A 16577-nucleotide genomic window follows, 5' to 3' on the forward strand; every position below is an offset into this window, starting at 1 on the left:
GGGTGTGAAATTTCTGTCTTACACTTAAGTTATTTGGGCCAATCACAATACACCGGATCGCTGGCCAATCAGATCACACCACGCTTTTCGGAAATGATGAGCTTTGTTTCAGAAAGGCGGGGCATAGACGAGAAACAATGTACGGTAAGTGTAAAATAATAAATTTTTTAAACCTAAAACCGCATAAACACATTGCAGTAAACCAAATACACAAAATAATGTTCTTTTTAGAACCGTCAAATGACCCCTTTAATACCACGTGAGAGTGAGAAGAGGAGGAAAATCACTCTGATGTTGAGGCAAGTTTGGGATTTTTTTACTTTATTGCACTGCACAGTGAAATACACATGGTGAATACACAGGGAAGCGAGCAGACTTCTTCTGTGGCTCGTCTTTGGTGCTGGTTGCAAGATTTTATCCTCAGAGAGACAGCGTTAGGAACTTGGCTTTGTTTCCAGTGCCGGCCTGCTGTTCCTGTCAGGGCGAGGCCTCTGACTCTTCGAGCCATGACGACGCCTTGGCCTCTCATCGCCGGGTCATGCTCTCACCGAGCAGCAGCAGAGTTTAACATACCCCATTCGGTCAGCGCCGTCCAAAGAAGACGAGAGGGAGGATCCCGGATTGTGCACTCGACTTGAGAGTGGCGCATTCCACGACTTTGATATCTCATCGTGCACCTTGTGGAAAAAGGGGGCCACTGTCCAGTTAGGGTGGCAGAGGTGCGTGGGCATTGATCCATATCAGAAGCTCATGGCACCTTCCTCGCCTCGAAGGAGTCGGCAGAGGAAGAGCGCGGCAGGGTTTGTGGGGCGAGTTCATCGCTTTGTACGATGGCCACATGGAGCCTGAGAGTCCGGAGGCTCATATCTCCACAGCGGGGGCAGTCCGACCCCCCAAGTACCCGCCTCTGTGTGGGCACGACCCAGGCAGAAGACACTGGTGGCCATCTGAAGGTTCGAATGGCTCTGCGCAGGAGAGGCAATCGCGAGAGGTCATCCTTATCCCAAGGCTCACAACAGGGGATGAGAAGACATTGTCCACTGAAGCTTGTAAATCACGGTAAGTCTTGCTTGATGATAGGCTTCTTGCAGAAGGTTGGCAGAAGGAAAAGATTCTGAATAAATGCCGCCTTATATAATGGGAAAGCCCCCTCATATTTTGCGTGTTTGAACGCCATTGGCCAGTGTTACTGGCATGATTCAATAAGGCTTCAGTAGTATTTGGAGGAAGGGGTTTCCCCCATAAGCGTTAGAAAACGCAATGTGAAGTGAACCGAATCGAAAGGGAACTGGCTATATTAAGGCGCCCTTGTATGTATATATATATATATATATATATACCCCCCTCATATTGGCAGAGCTAGAGATCTCTCTCAGGGCTATAGAGAAAACCAGACTCCAGCTCCCATCACCCCTTGCTGCAGTTTTCATGGTGATGAAAGAGTTGCGATTATAAACACACCAATCCCAAACTCCCAGGTCACACAATATACGTCCTTTCACACAGCATTCCAACACGTGCGCTGTTCTCACGGCTTGTGGGAGAAAAACACACATACACACACTTTCATCACATGAGAGAATAACGGCTTCCAGCTGCTTGGAAAGCTGTAACAGAATAGCTGCTCTGCTCCAGACCCTGCAGGGCTCATACAGAAACATTATTCTGGAAGAATGGACTTTATTAGCATGGGATAGGGAATGTGTGGGTATTTATGTGTCACATGAAATATCAGAGACTACATATGGGGGAAAATAAAGACAGTAAATAAGTAAATAAAGACGAAGTTAAAGCTGTAGGCTACTTCTGTCTTTTAGTGAAAAAGTGTTAAGGCCCATATATTTGGTTGCTAGTGTCTTCAACAAGACAATAAACAGGTCAACATTGAATAACTTACATTGTTGACACAATATTGCCGGTTAGTTTGTCTATTTTTGCTCCGCCAACGAAAAGAGGTCCAAACGAAGTCAATGCCTGTTCAATCGCCCGCGTCTCCGAGTAGCAACACACACTTAAATCAGCATTTCAAACAAAATCGTTTCAGTTAGTGGATGATTCAGTCTCATTTGCTGAATTCGCATACTAATATACTCATACTACTTTTACCATATCTTTCAATTGCAGAAATCGTAAGAGTAGTAGCCTATATACTCGCATGCGGATTCAATTTCAGCAATTGTGTTGTTCCTGAAATAATAGTTCACAAAACGATTGACTGAATGGTACTTCCTTTGAATAAGTGTTTAGTCAAAAATTATGTTTCAAGTTCCATTTAGTATGAGTGTGTGTAATTTGAATTAATTCCAGGAATACTACATTCGACATGTTGCCATTGTCATGTGACATCCCAACATCACCCAGACATCAACATAGTGTCGGCACAGATTCGGGTGCGGGTGGAATCCACATGTCTGGGCAGTTGAGTCCCTACAGTGAAGTGTCCATCAAAAGCGCACTTTAAAGTCTTGGCGGAAGTAGTTGGTCATCCGGGTACTTTTCACCTACTATTTTATAAATACTTTTTTTCTGGAACTTTCATCTACTATATAGCAGGAAAGTATGCATATTTGCATGCAGCCAGTGATTTTGAACAAATCGGTTAAGTCGATGGCTCACTCATCATAAAGGCAGATAAACAACGAATCCATGTTTTTTAAACAAATCGTTTGAATGAATGTTTCACAGTCTCAGTCAGATAGTCACCACCTCCAGCATTATGATGCAACTTGCAGAGAATAACTGAAAACCCAGAGTAATTTACGAATGAAAATCTAATTTACATTGAAGAGACATGTTGTTTTACCATGTTGTGCTTGTTTGGACAAGGTTTGGGTCCCCCTGGACTCAGTTAACCTAGGGTTAAGGGCACAATGTTAATTGTTCATGAATTATTGGTGGAGAATGAACCTTTCAAGTCCAGATCATTCAATACTTCATCTTACCACCCTCTTTGGACTGACAGCAGTGGTGCTTTCCACAGACTCTAGTGTTTATTTTGGCCTATAGTCAGTTGTGAGCCTGCCAAATTCAAACAATTCTCCAAAATAACTCCAAATGCCTTGACCCTCCATACTAGGGGTCACGATGATGCCCTATGAAGTCAAGCTTTCATGTTCACTGAACACAACATTCCTCAGTGTTCCTCAAGCCCTTCACACACAGCAGGGGAATGTCATGGATTCAGTGGTGAAAATATTTCATTCAACAAAGCATCCACTGAGCTTCACAGGAAATGGAAGATCTCCATAAACAGCGTCTCTTGTTGTTCACATTCCAGCTGCAGTGGGTACAATAGACTCGGCTGCCCCAAAACACATATTTCGAGCATCACACTGGGTTTTCAGCACAACAACAGCAGCCAATTCTCCAATGTTTGGTTTTCCAGTGTTGTGTTCCTGTTGCCGGGGGAGATCCCAAGCCATTGTCTGAGGCACAAACATCCTCACACACTTCCTCACAAAATCTGTGAGTCATATTAACATAGTATGTAAGATGGTAGGGAGTTGATCACAACCCTAGCAGGCATTGCACAACTTATTGTCCTGTCTGGCACAGGAAGTGATCATAGGGACTTATGGGAATTCCACTTGCATGTGTACTAAGAAAGTTGTCATCGTTTACTCACCCTCATGAACATAAATGGAGCAATATATCTGGATATATTAAAGGCTCCAAAGGTCCAAAAAATTGCAAAACAGCACCACGAGAGAAGTCCATACCAGTGATGTTATTGTTAACTAAATCTAAATTATAAATAAAATGGTAACACTTTAGTTTATGGTCCAATTCTAACAATTAACTAGTTGCTTATTAGCATGCATATTAGGACATTGGCTGTTTATAAATGCTTATAAAGCACATATTAATGCCTTATTCTGCATGACCATATTCTACATCCCTTAAACCTACCCAATACATAAACTTAACAACTACCTTAGTAACTATTAATAAGCAGTAATTAGGAGTTTATTGAGGCAAAAATCATAGATTATAGTTAGTTAATAATAAGCATCGGACCCTGATCTAAAGTGTGGCCATTATATTTGAATCCTTTTTTTTTTCATTTGTCACTGTTTTTTGTATTCATGTATGTTGTTGATTTGGGAATACTGTATGTAAAACAACAATGCTACTATTTAAAACTTTGAGTTTCACATTCCATTCTTAAGCAAACAAACATTGAGGACAAAATAATTCACATGCAATCAACAGAACCTACCTTGGTAAGACAAAAAATTCTTTATGATTTCAGTCCAAAACAGGACATTCAGTGTGTGTAACCTTGAATGCAGGTTCAAAGCAGGACAGTTTTCTTTCCCTTTTCCTCCATTAAAATGATTTGGTCTATTTTTTAAGCAGCATTCAGGAAATCAAATTCAGTTTCATGTACTTGGTATTTCAATCACCGGGTGTGATTGTCAGCTTCACCAGCGGCTGATCTCGTTACAAATGCAGAAACATAATCCACAAAGGTGACATGCGGGAATTTCAATTACGCCTGGAGGAAGCGGATCATCACCTTCATCCACCCGGAGGGGCATGTTGCGTTATGAATAACGCTAAATACACATTAACCATGCATATCACTCTGTTATCGACATGCAAGACACACGATCTGAATAACAGCAATAAAGTGATTTCACGCTTCAGTTTAGCGAACATTCAGCAATAATTTATTTCAGAATCTCAAGAACCACCAACATTTCTCATCTGGAAAATTCAGTATCAGTTGCCAACAACACGGTTTTTGAAAAATGTTACTATACAAATTCTTAATAGAAAAAAGAATAAATTAACTGTGGAATTTGGTTATATTTAACCTGCCCAACAATTCCACTTTTATTTTTTTCTACAACACCATTTTATTGTGTCCGGTTATATCTGAAAATGAACTCATAAAACATGCTCTATTGTCAAGATGAAGTGGTAAGACAGTTTAGTAACTAAAGTCCTTCATTTTGCACAACTGGTATTAAAACTATGGACAACAGTTAGGAAAAGTCTACAGCTCGGAAACCAAAGCAGCAACTGGTCTTCCTGTAGCACCTGAACGTGTTGTTGCGATTTACCAGCTTAAAGACAAGGAAATAAAACAAATACCGATTTATAAAAATCAAATGATAGGTTTTACTTTTTCTTTTAAAAGAACCCAGTTTCCACAGTCCTGCCTATAAATGTTGATAAATGTGTTAGTTGTTTTCTTTTTTTTTTTAATATAAAAAGATTTATGTTTTTGTTATCGATTACAGGTAGACGATAGGAGTCAGCTCACATTGGCCTAAAAGGGTATGAGGTCTGAACGACCTCTAAACGTAGACGCGGATGAGGTGTTTTACTTTCCATTAGGGCTGTTTTCACACCGGGTTTTAGTTTTAACATCAAGATGCATTACACAGTGTGCTGAGCATGCACGGAAACAATGAACAATCCATTTTAGGGCAGATAAAAATGTCTTTGAATGGGCATGAATCAGATGACTTTTAGATTTAGCGACTGGTGATTTGGACCCTTTTGAATACACATTTGTAGTGACTGCTTATGTTAATTTCTGTAGTAATGGCAAAGGGTGTGCTTTTAGCTACCTGTTTCTTAAGGTACTTTGCACGTACGATATTTTTCGTATCTTGCAGAGTGTTTAACAATGTCTTTAGCGTTATGGCTTGATGTTTTTCCTCGATCGGACGATCGAGGCGAGGGGCACACGTGGTTTTTCGGATCTTGTTGACTGCATGATGAAAGCATGAAACACCCTGTATTGTTCGAGCTTATGGTTTCTTACGGGTCGCTTGTAAAACTAAGCACCTGCTTTAATCGTGTCACATTCTGGAATGCTGTTCTCCTGAAAGCCTTCGACAGCTCAGGGAGGAGGTAATGTCATTTCCGTTGAAACATTGAGTCTGTGTGCCACGTTGTGTTGTGCTCATCTGACGGATTTATAAATGTGAACATAATGTGTTAAGTAAAATCCTGAATATTAAAAACAGATCCATAAAAACAGAAAACCGATAAGGCCAGGAGTGTTTGGAGAAGGTATTTTCGTGTGTCTCGTCACTTCACTGATGTCACAACACTATACGCGGGGGTTAGTGACGGTTCTGCATGCAGTGTGGGCTTACAGCAGGGCATCGTGGGATGTGCAGTTCAGGCTCGGAGCACCATGGTGGCGAAGTTGCCTTACTAGCAAAGTACACCGGTTGCGGCCTGAGTTGCAGTACTTCACAGATTGGTCGTTCAATGCCGAGGGTCATGCTAATGCCTCTAACCTAATGCTTCAGATTTGTTGTACAGCTATGGCTTCTAAAAGTTAGCTAATGTTCTGCAAAAGTGGTTGAACTTTCTGGACAAGAACCAATGAACTTGAGAATGACAAACCAACATTACGTACAAAGACCACAATGTTTTTGAATTTCCTTGAAATTATGTAGATAAGATGTATCACCATCTTGAGCGATATGATATCGGGGCTCGTTTTCCAATCCAGGATGACTGAAGACAGGCTTCTGCCATTTTAAATGCTCTACTGTTATTCACAAAATATCAAAGTCCACAGGCAAAGGGAGAGGCTTATGGTGCGCTGCGGTCCAAATGAGATGGGTAATGAAAGAGGGGTTTGTGGTCACATGTTGTTTTTTTTTTAACAGAACTGAGAACATAAAGATCTACAAAGATGGTTGACGACAAAGCAATCCATCGGAATGTGTTTTTTGTGCATGTCGTGCATGAGAGAGAACGACGCCGGCTCTCTGACATTAGTGCAGAGGGACACACACGACAGCAGGGGACGAATGTCTATTTGAGCATGTGTGTGTGTGTGTGCGTGAGTGGGATTCACTTATAGTACAACGCGCAAAAGACGTCTCTCTTATGCACATCACTCCAGCGATGGAATAAACACAGAGGGTTTGTGCATATGGAGGAACCGGCTGCCAGCTAACTGGGTCAAAGTTCAAAAGTCTGAGTGGGAGGGTCAGACAAGGTCAAGCTCAGTTCATTCAGAGTCTTGTATTCCCATAGTTCATAAACACTGTACCGCCGGGTATACAGAGAGACAGAGATGAAAGAGAGGTTGAGGTGGTACTGGCTCCAGCCATAAGTGTGTTCAGATGAGTTGAGGTCCAGACTGTGGTCAGGCCTGCCTTCTGAACACTCTTTTAAAGAGAGAGGGATGAGGGATGATGGTTTAGACGAGCGTTCCCGGCTTTGCCTTCTCATGCCCGTACCACTGTACGTCCGCTATCTCAGAGCACAGGGGACTGCTCAGGAAACAACTATCAGCGAACGGCGATCTGCAATGACAGGTCAAGGAAAAAGTCAGATATGTCATTTGAACATGCTTTCAACCATCCATATTCATTTAAGCATATTTAAACACATTCTGCAAAATTCCACAAATTTCCCCCAAAAATCAGCACAGAAATAGCAAAAACCTGGACATGGCCAACAACGGGAACGACTTTATGTTTTTTGGAACCAAGGAAGAAAAATGAGAATCACTCAAAAATGAGTGATAAAGAAAAAAATAAATAAAATTAGATTAATTACTAGGGGTGTTAGGAGAACTCGTGCCACGATATTTCTCGTTGAGGTGAAAAGCTGTCTCGCGATATCAGTCGGAGATGAGTTTGTGTCTTTTACTGCTTATGATAACTCAAAGTAGAACTGAAGTGACATTCATAGGTAGCATTTTCGTCAAGACACCTGCATTATTATTGCCTCGTTGTTATTATGTTATGTATTTTAAGTCATATTTTAAGGCTATTGTTCACTAAGGTCTATTTTTATTACCATATTGTTTTGCATTTTGTGACTTTCAGTCAAATAAAATACTTTTTCCAGTCATATTTTGTCACTGAAGATTTCTTAAAAATAGTGTTAAAATATCATCTCGTGAACCCAATATTGTGTATCGTCTCGTGAGCTAAGAGCATAGTCACACCCCTATTAATTATATTTTATTTGTAAAACATGTTCAATTTACTGTATTAAACATATCTTAAATATTAAATGTAATTTTAGATTTCCTTCTTAATATATTTAACACAATCATTGTTTAAAAATATATGTATTTAAATAAATACATATATAAAGAAACTGATTCAACATTTTATAAAATTACTTTTTTATATTTTTAATTTTGATGCAAAAGTTTGGTCATACTGCCTACACCTTAAAGTTTTTCAAGGAGTCATTGCCTCCCTAGTAATTTTATAATGAAGTACGCTAAAATAAAATTTGTATTTTGAAATAAATTTAGTTACAAGTTACATTCCAACACAAGAAAATGACACAATCAGAGAGGTGAAGTAGTGAAAGAGTGAGATACAGAACATGCAGAGAGAGAGAGAGAGAGATTGAGAGAGAGAGAGTGTACCTCTCTACTGGTCAGTGCTTTGGTGAGAGGGAGAACGGTCTTCAGTAGGAGAACTTTCAGTCGTATCACTGCCCCAAGAAAACACACACACATTCAGGCAGAGGTGGGTTAGTGAGACACAAAGAGAGAGAGAGGGAGAGAGAGAGATAGAGAGAGAGAGAGAGAGAGAGGGAGAGAGAGAGATAGAGAGAGAGAGAGAGAGAGAGAGAGAGAGAGGTTAGCTTTTGTGGGTAGCCGTGATCAGTTAATGTAGAGTGAGTTGTGTAATTTTGACACTGGGATAGTTCTGTTACACACTATTAAAGTGAACAACACAGACAAAGCATTGGTACAGTTAGGTGAACATCTAAACCAAGACAATATGCTCCATAGCTCAGACTTTGACCAACATCCTCAAATATGTCTAAATTTAGACTGTTCTTTGGAGTAAATACCTACTGACAAACACAGTGCAATCTACAGGAAAACCAAGCCAATTGTGCAAACTTGGCAAAAAACAAGAACAGCAAAATGAAATTTTGAAGTACATATAAACATTCTTGGTCAAAGTTAAGTGCATGGAGAACCATATAAACCTTGAGTGATATCACTGACAAATATTACAGGTGATTTTTTATTTTTTTTTGCACAAAACTATTCTCGTTGACTACACGTGAAACATGTCCTTTGCTTTACTTCTGGTGACTTTAGTTTTATTAAATGATTTTGATCGGTCAATCCACTACAGAGATGCAGCACAGTATCTAACAAGCCACTTGAATACTAGAGAGTGTTATATACAGTTTTTGTTATTTACATTGACTAGCTACTATTTACATATACTACAAATATATATTATATATATAATTTTTTTAAAGTGAAAAATTATATACAAATATTTATACTGTGTGCTTAAATACACTGATTCTATGTCTTACCCGCTCTGCCAATTGAGTATGTGTTGTGGGCTGCAGGGGGGTGTAGCTGCAGGCTCACTACAGGGAGTTCCACTCCTCTGACTGTGTGGAGATGCAGCTGAAACACACATAGACTTCACTATAAGACACTAATGCACACTGTTGAACTCCAGTCACATATGCTTATGCACGTGGTGAACTTGTCGGAGATAAAGATGACTGCTTGCTGCCAACACCCTCTTGATCTGCTGGAAAAGGTTTGGAGTGTTTCTGCCACCCAGAGAGAGAGGCGATAATCCCCACTACACACACCCACACACTGACCAGACCACCCTGACAGCATCTATGCACACACACGGCTCACAGCAATGCACTGAAGTTGACACATAAAATAGGTCGGTTACACTTTATTTTAAGGTGTCATTGTTACAGTGTAATTATATATTTAAGTACTGAGTAATATTAAGCAACTACGTAGTAATTACTATAGGGTTAGGGTAGGATTAGGATTTGGTTGAGGGTTAGTTGCATGTAATTATGCATAAATTACTTAATTACTATGGTAAGTACATGTAACATATGTAACAAGGACACTGTAAAATAAAGTGTTACCAAATAGGTCTTATTCCACTACTATTTTGTCTTTCTTTCACAAACACGCACACGCACACACACACACACACACAATCATTGGAGTAGCAAGTGAAATGTACCTTACTTAGAAGACACATGTGAATGAAAATGAGGCTGTGAGGGTAAGAATTACAGTCCACTGACAGATTTTTTTACCATTGGGTACCTGGGTGTTGATCATTCAGTGAATAAAGATACTTTATATAAATGCAAACACCATAAAACATGGATTGTGAACATGTTGAATGGACATTTTTTCTCTCACAGCCTCATTTTCATTACCAAGGGCTATTTAAAATAAATAAATAAATAAAAATTAGTAGGAGCTTCTCGATCTGAAAATAAAAAAAGTTTGGATTCAACTAACTTTTTCTAGACGTCAAATTATAGAGTTGTTCGATACAATGGTTAATCAAAACTGATTTCAGTGTCACAGACCTCAGAAACAGCTAAACTGAAATCATACATAAAAAAAAAAAAAAAAAGACTTGCAGTTTAATAAGTGATGTCAGATGAGTCTGATTCAAACTGATAACTCTATTGTTCAACACTTCAACACTGATAAAATAATCTGTTTGACAAATTCTGCTTATCAGACATCAAAGACAGCATGCAGTTCTTTTTTGCACAGAACAAGAGAATTGCATAGACAGATTTATAACTGACACTAAGAAAATATTCTTATTCTGTGTTGCGAAGAATGATGGCTATATATACACTGCAAATAAATAATTAATTTTAGCAACAATCTGGAGCCAAGTTTGTGTTTAATCAATGACGTTTACTCTGATTGAGGTCTATCGAGTATTTATATATTTCTTGCATAGTATATATTTGTCCTGCTCACCTGGTGACCCCTTCACTAGCGACCCTATTCGTCCTCCACGGCCGTCTGAAGCGTTGGAGCTGGTGTGTGTGACGCGGCTGTGCTCCTTTATCGATCCAGACGAGCGCTGGTACCAGCACCTCAGCTCCTCTGACACCGCTGCCCGCCCCCCCCCTCCTCCTCCTCCTTCCCTGCCCAGAGACGGAGTCCTTACAATCTGCGAGCGGGAGGGCGTCAACCTCCCGCTGCCGCCACCCGCTTCCCCGTCCTCCCCGGAGCCCCACCCCTCCTTATAAAGCCCCCCAGCAGTGTAAGAGTTGGAGGTTTTGAACTGTGCCTTGACGCTGTAGTGCCCCTCCTGGTCATTTTCCAGGCTGCGGACTACCACGGCATTGGGGCTGCTGCCCTCTGTGTACAGCGGGTACTCTTTGATACGGTACTGCGAGGATGGCTGGCTCTGGCTATGGAGGTACACACCCTGGTGGCTCCCGCACACTCCTCCGTGGGTGCTCCCGTTACGGGCCGCTAGATTGGGCATGCTGCCGGAACTGGATGCACCCAGGTGTCCGGCGGACTTGTGGCGCTGGCGCTGACGGGCTTTGGATGGCGAGTCCTCGGCCAGCGTACAGTAGTTGGGGTTAGAGGTGGACGAGGGGTAATAATGTTCTGAGCTGGAGTGGCTGGTGCAAGATGAGCAGTCGTCGGGGACAACAGAGCCATTGCTTCCTGTCCTCTGGGGTCCTGACAGAAAGAGGTCAGGGCTAAGTCCTGCCTCTGTGTTTGCCTCTAAGGACAGAAGCTTCCCCTGAGACTCCAAACTGGAACTCCGGCCTCGGAAGGGCTGAGTTAAACTGAGAAAGAATAGAAAACGGACTTTTAGTGGATTGTTTGGATATATTTACATATAATCTGTATATCTGTGTGTTTGTGTTTTTATTATTATTATTATTATTTTTTTTTACAAATTGTCTATGTCAACATGAAACAATGCGGTGTATCTCAAATTGAATTAGTATATTCTATGAAAAAAATGCAACAAGGGATGGATTCTATCAATTAGAATTGGGTTGATGTTGAAAAAATAATAGGAATTGATGTAGGAATTTATTTAAAGAAAGATTACAAACACTAACATTACTTTTCTCAAAATAATGAGCACTAATGAGGTTTATATTTTTTCCGTTTATATTAAACGGATTTTGGATTTATGTTGATTTTTTATTTTATTTTATTTATATTAAATGTATACATATATAATTGTATTAAATTTAACAATGATTCCTATAAAATAAGGATGAATTTATTTCACATAAAAATATAATTATGTAAATGGTATGTTAAATAAAACACTAGGTAATGTTCTCATGTTGACAGTAGAGGACATTGGAGGGTGTGTGGCAGCACCTGGCTGAGTGGACGTAGCTCCGTGTCCTCAGGTCAGGGGTGGAGGGCATGCTGGACTGACTGTTCCAGTGCGGGAGGGAGCGCACCGGGCTGTTCTGGAGAGAGTTGCTCCCTCCCGCCTCACAGCTGCCTGTGCTGGGGAACCGCCTGTGACTACTGCACAAAGAGAAAAGAATAAACATGATTCATTCATTTAAACATGCAACAAACTATTCATACCAAGCACAACACACATTTTCGGTTTGGTCCGTACCTGGAGTGAGAGGATCGTTTCTTCACCCGTTCGTAGGGTTCGTCTAATGAGCTTTCGCTCCACATGCGGGGTTTGATCGGGGACTTGTCGTAGTCACTGCGCTGGTAGTGCAGGTGTCTCAGTCCGTCCAGGGACTGGGGGGGAGGTGGCCGGCTGTGGGACGGGGGTCGGGGAGGGAGACCTTTGTGTGGGGAGGCAGCTGGAGAGAACGTGGGGGTTCCTGTCACCTGGGAGTCATCTGGAGCATAGAGTGAGATGAACTGAGATAAATATATGACTGAATGTTAAGATGGCGTGTGTATATGTGTTTCCTTTGTGGACAAAATTGCTAAATGTTAGAAATTAAGAACATTTTTTAAAAATAAAATGTATTTAATTTAATAAAAAAAGAACTTAAAATAGAAAATAGTTTACAAAATGGCTTGATGTGGATTATCTGATTGCATGAGGCATATTTGAAGTTATTGTAAAAAAAAAATCAATTAAATTCTATACTAAATATTAATTTAATGAATTAATATTAATTAGGCAAATGTTTTGTATCTGTAAACAAAATAATTATTGTTTATTGTGACTTTTATGATATACCAAACAAAACACTTAATTCTTGTTTACAACACCCAATCTTAAACTATAGATAGATAAAATCAAACCCTGCCCTAAATTTTGCTTGTTAAATAGAAAGTCAAATTGGTATGCGTGTATAAAAGTGTACAAAACGCACCATCATCCAGCACCAGTGCGTCAGACAACGAGCTGTCCTCTGAGCCGATATTTGCTTCTGCCAAACAAAGACAAAGACAATTACAAAGCGAACACTCCAACACACCAAAATGTCAAACAAATCGCTGCAACCTGAGTGTGAAAATGAGTGAATTTTCACAGCAGAGGTCACACACAAACACATACGTTCACACTGTTTTATAGGTCTATGGGGAGGTGTGATTACTCTTGCTCTCAGCATGAAAGACTTTACAGAGGAAACACTTAATGAACTCACAAGTAACTGAGTGAAAACATCTTTCTAAACGTAATTCCTCACCCTCTATGATGAGAGAGGCACGTTGCGTGGGTTTCTTCCCGGAGCGAACGCGGTGCTCGTTGATGCCATTCTCAATGTCTTGCAGCTTCTTCAGAGCATTCAGGTACGACGTCTTCCTCTGTTTCTTCAGCTTCTTGCTGCTGATGTGAGGATCCGATGCTAACCGCCGCGCCGCCTCTGTTATCTGAGACTGGATGGCAAATTCCCTTTCCAAACGCTCCAATTCCTCTTCCTAAAAATACACAGATGTAAACACACACAAAATGATTAAATCAATCAAAAAAACATGTAATTCTTCACTTTGTGAAACTGCAAACACACACTCCGTCAGAATAACAAGACAGCTACGGGCGCCAAATTGTCTAGTTCTCACACACACATTGAGAGAGCTAAGATATTGTGGCCTCTTATCAATGCCTTCGATTAATCACCCAAAAGCAACAATCATCAGTCATGTAAAAAGGCACATACACTCCGAGGCGAAGATGACATTGTAACCTCTCATATAACTTCAGCTTGCTTCTTTCACACACACATTCACAAAGCTGAGCTCTTTTTTGGGTTTTGTAATCCTGCTCCTTTGGCTGACACTCAACACATACACTGCACTATCACCACTTCCCCTGATCATGCCAGACTGGAGCTATTTATAGACCCCTGCACACAAACATGAGCATCTGAGTCTGAGTTTGGCTTAAAGGGCAGTTTATGATGAAAAAATTGTGCAGCATTCGCTGTGGTCAGGGGGTCAGAAGTTTGAACGGGACCAACTTAATCAGACTATAGACAGGATGCCCACTCAGCGAGGTCGTGACAGTGGTCAAAGGGTGGGATGAGGTTGGATGTCACTGACCTCTCCTTTGGGCTGGATCTTCTGCTCATCCAATTTGAAGGCTGTGCCGATTTTGCGTCTGACGGTGGGCGGCTCTTCGCCGGGGTCCAGAGGGTACTCTTTTGGAAGTTTTCCTGTCAGCTCCTGAAACAAATCACACTATGTTACACTCTTAATCCAGCTGTTTGTGTAAGTGTTTATTCATATAGATATAGATTAAGATACAAGTTCTGATCAAAGTTTTTAGTCATCCTGAGGTGTGCTTGCATTGTGAAGGTCATTTCAAACAGAAGTGTGCTGCCTTATCAGATACTTTGTTTTGTTCAAAATCTACAGCAGCACTTCTACAGCAGCACTTCCCAGAATGCACTGCTAAATGTTAATGCAACATAGAAAGTTAATAATTGACAATTAAAAAATATAAGTACAAGTATATTAGATACTAATTCAAATTGTAAATAGAATTAAGTGGCTAATTTGAAGCCCTTTTCATGATTTGAAACACTCAACAAAAATATTGAGTGGAATTGTCTTTGTTCTTCTCTGGCAAATACACAATAAAAAAAAGAAAAAGAAAATTCTGCCAATGTAGATTGTAGACAGCAAGTCAACTTAGGTTTTCAAAAAGCCATTATGCTGAAGTGAAAGGTTGTTTCGGTACTTACCGCTTCTCTGATGCAGATGCTCTTGAGTTCCTCTATTCTCTGTCTGAGCGTCTCCTCCAGTGCTTCCTGTCTGGCCCGCAGAGCCGCCAACATGTCCTTCTTAGCGGTCTGGGAGCTGTCCGACTCTTGAGAACCTACAAACAAACACACACAGGGTTAGATCAAATCTAGGGTTGACATAAGACACATTTGACCAAATACGTATATGTGTGCGTGTAACCTAAAGGTCAAAGATCAGAAACATTTAAAGGTCAAACAAGCATCAGCAGCTCCAGATTTCAGCTTAAACAATCAGACTGACCTTCTTGCTTATTAAGAGGGTGTGTACTTCAACTTTTTCGACGCTCTGAAAGGGGAAGAATATGTGTGTGTGTGTATGCGTGTTTCCGGACAGAACTGAACAAAGGGTCCTAATTGTTTAGCAGAAACTCCATGTGGATCAGAGCATGGAACAAAGCTGTGTGTGTGCATGCATCAAGGTCTGAGATGTTTACAAGGAAGCCAGTGGAATTTTTTGGAAAGATTGGCAAGGATTACATAACAACAATACCTTAATATCACCAGACAATGCTAAAGAAATTAAATCAGTGTTTGTTTACCCAGTGGGAAACAGCATCATGGACAGAAAACTACATCTCTGCAGAGGAATATGATGTGTCTGGTTGTGTTTAGAAGGGCGTAATGAGTGTGTGTGTGGACAGGTCTGGGAATCAGTGAAGGGTCAGCAGTAATAGAGAGAGAATATGACCGGGGTCACTGGCTGTGTCGCTAGTGCCCAGTCAAGCCTGTTATGTGTGTGTGTTTGTATCTTTGGTCTAGGGCTGCACAAAAGCCCTGAAACCAAAGTGTGTCCTGTCACTGTAAATCAGGCAATATGGCATGGCATTTGGCAATCTTCCATATTGTAACATACACTAGCGTTGGGGTCAGTAAGAATTTTATTTTTTTAAAGAAATTAATAGTTTTATTCAGCAAGGATGCATTAAATTGATCAAAAGTGACATTTATACTAATACAAAATATTATTATTTCAAATAAATGCTGCTCTTCTAAACTTTCTATTCATCAAAGAATCTCGAAAAAAAGTATCAGAGTTTCAACAAAATATTAAACAGCTCAACTGTTTTCAACATTAATAATAATAAGAAATGTAAAATCAGCAAATCAGCATATTAGAATGATTTCTTAAGGATGTGACCATATTTGATCATATACAGTGAGGAAAATAAGTATTTGAACACCCTGCTATTTTGCAAGTTCTCCCACTTAGAAATCATGGAGGGGTCTGAAATTGTCATCGTAGGTGCATGTCCACTGTGAGAGACATAATCTAAAAAAAAAAATCCAGGAATCACAATGTATGATTTTTTAACTATTTATTTGTATGATACAGCTGCAAATAAGTATTTGAACACCTGAGAAAATCAATGTTAATATTTGGTACAGTAGCCTTTGTTTGCAATTACAGAGGTCAAACGTTTCCTGTAGTTTTTCACCAGGTTTGCACACACTGCAGGAGGGATTTTGGCCCACTCCTCCACACAGATCTTCTCTAGATCAGTCAGGTTTCTGGGCTGTCGCTGAGAAACACAGATTTTGAGCTCCCTCCAAAGATTCTCTATTGGGTTTAGGTCTGGAGACTGGCTAGGCCACGC

At 40.4% G+C, this 16577-nt stretch overlaps 1 protein-coding gene across 15 annotated transcripts in view; it reads right to left on the bottom strand.

The window, feature by feature from the left end:
• Positions 1 to 4650: 4650 nt before the first annotated feature.
• The window catches only part of frmd4a (FERM domain containing 4A), a 158533-nt gene continuing 146606 nt past the window's right edge, over positions 4651 to 16577 (bottom strand). For 9 of the 15 annotated variants that reach the window (XM_084124349.1, XM_084124348.1, XM_084124346.1 and 6 more), the window contains 9 exons: positions 14923 to 15056; positions 14279 to 14401; positions 13426 to 13657; positions 13108 to 13164; positions 12384 to 12621; positions 12131 to 12286; positions 10748 to 11577; positions 9289 to 9385; positions 4651 to 7286 (listed from right to left, as the gene is read on the bottom strand). In XM_084124349.1, coding sequence (XP_083980475.1) covers positions 7181 to 7286; positions 9289 to 9385; positions 10748 to 11577; positions 12131 to 12286; positions 12384 to 12621; positions 13108 to 13164; positions 13426 to 13657; positions 14279 to 14401; positions 14923 to 15056 — 1973 coding nt within the window. In that variant the 3' untranslated portion in view covers positions 4651 to 7180. Of the gene's footprint in view, positions 7287 to 8371; positions 8440 to 9288; positions 9386 to 10747; positions 11578 to 12130; positions 12287 to 12383; positions 12622 to 13107; positions 13165 to 13425; positions 13658 to 14278; positions 14402 to 14922; positions 15057 to 16577 lie in introns of all 15 variants that reach the window. The other 6 variants (XM_084124338.1, XM_084124336.1, XM_084124347.1 and 3 more) reach the window with 1 other exon arrangement.

Source organism: Abramis brama (assembly GCF_963993115.1).
Source record: "Abramis brama genome assembly, chromosome: 9".
Lineage (NCBI taxonomy): Eukaryota > Metazoa > Chordata > Actinopteri > Cypriniformes > Leuciscidae > Abramis > Abramis brama.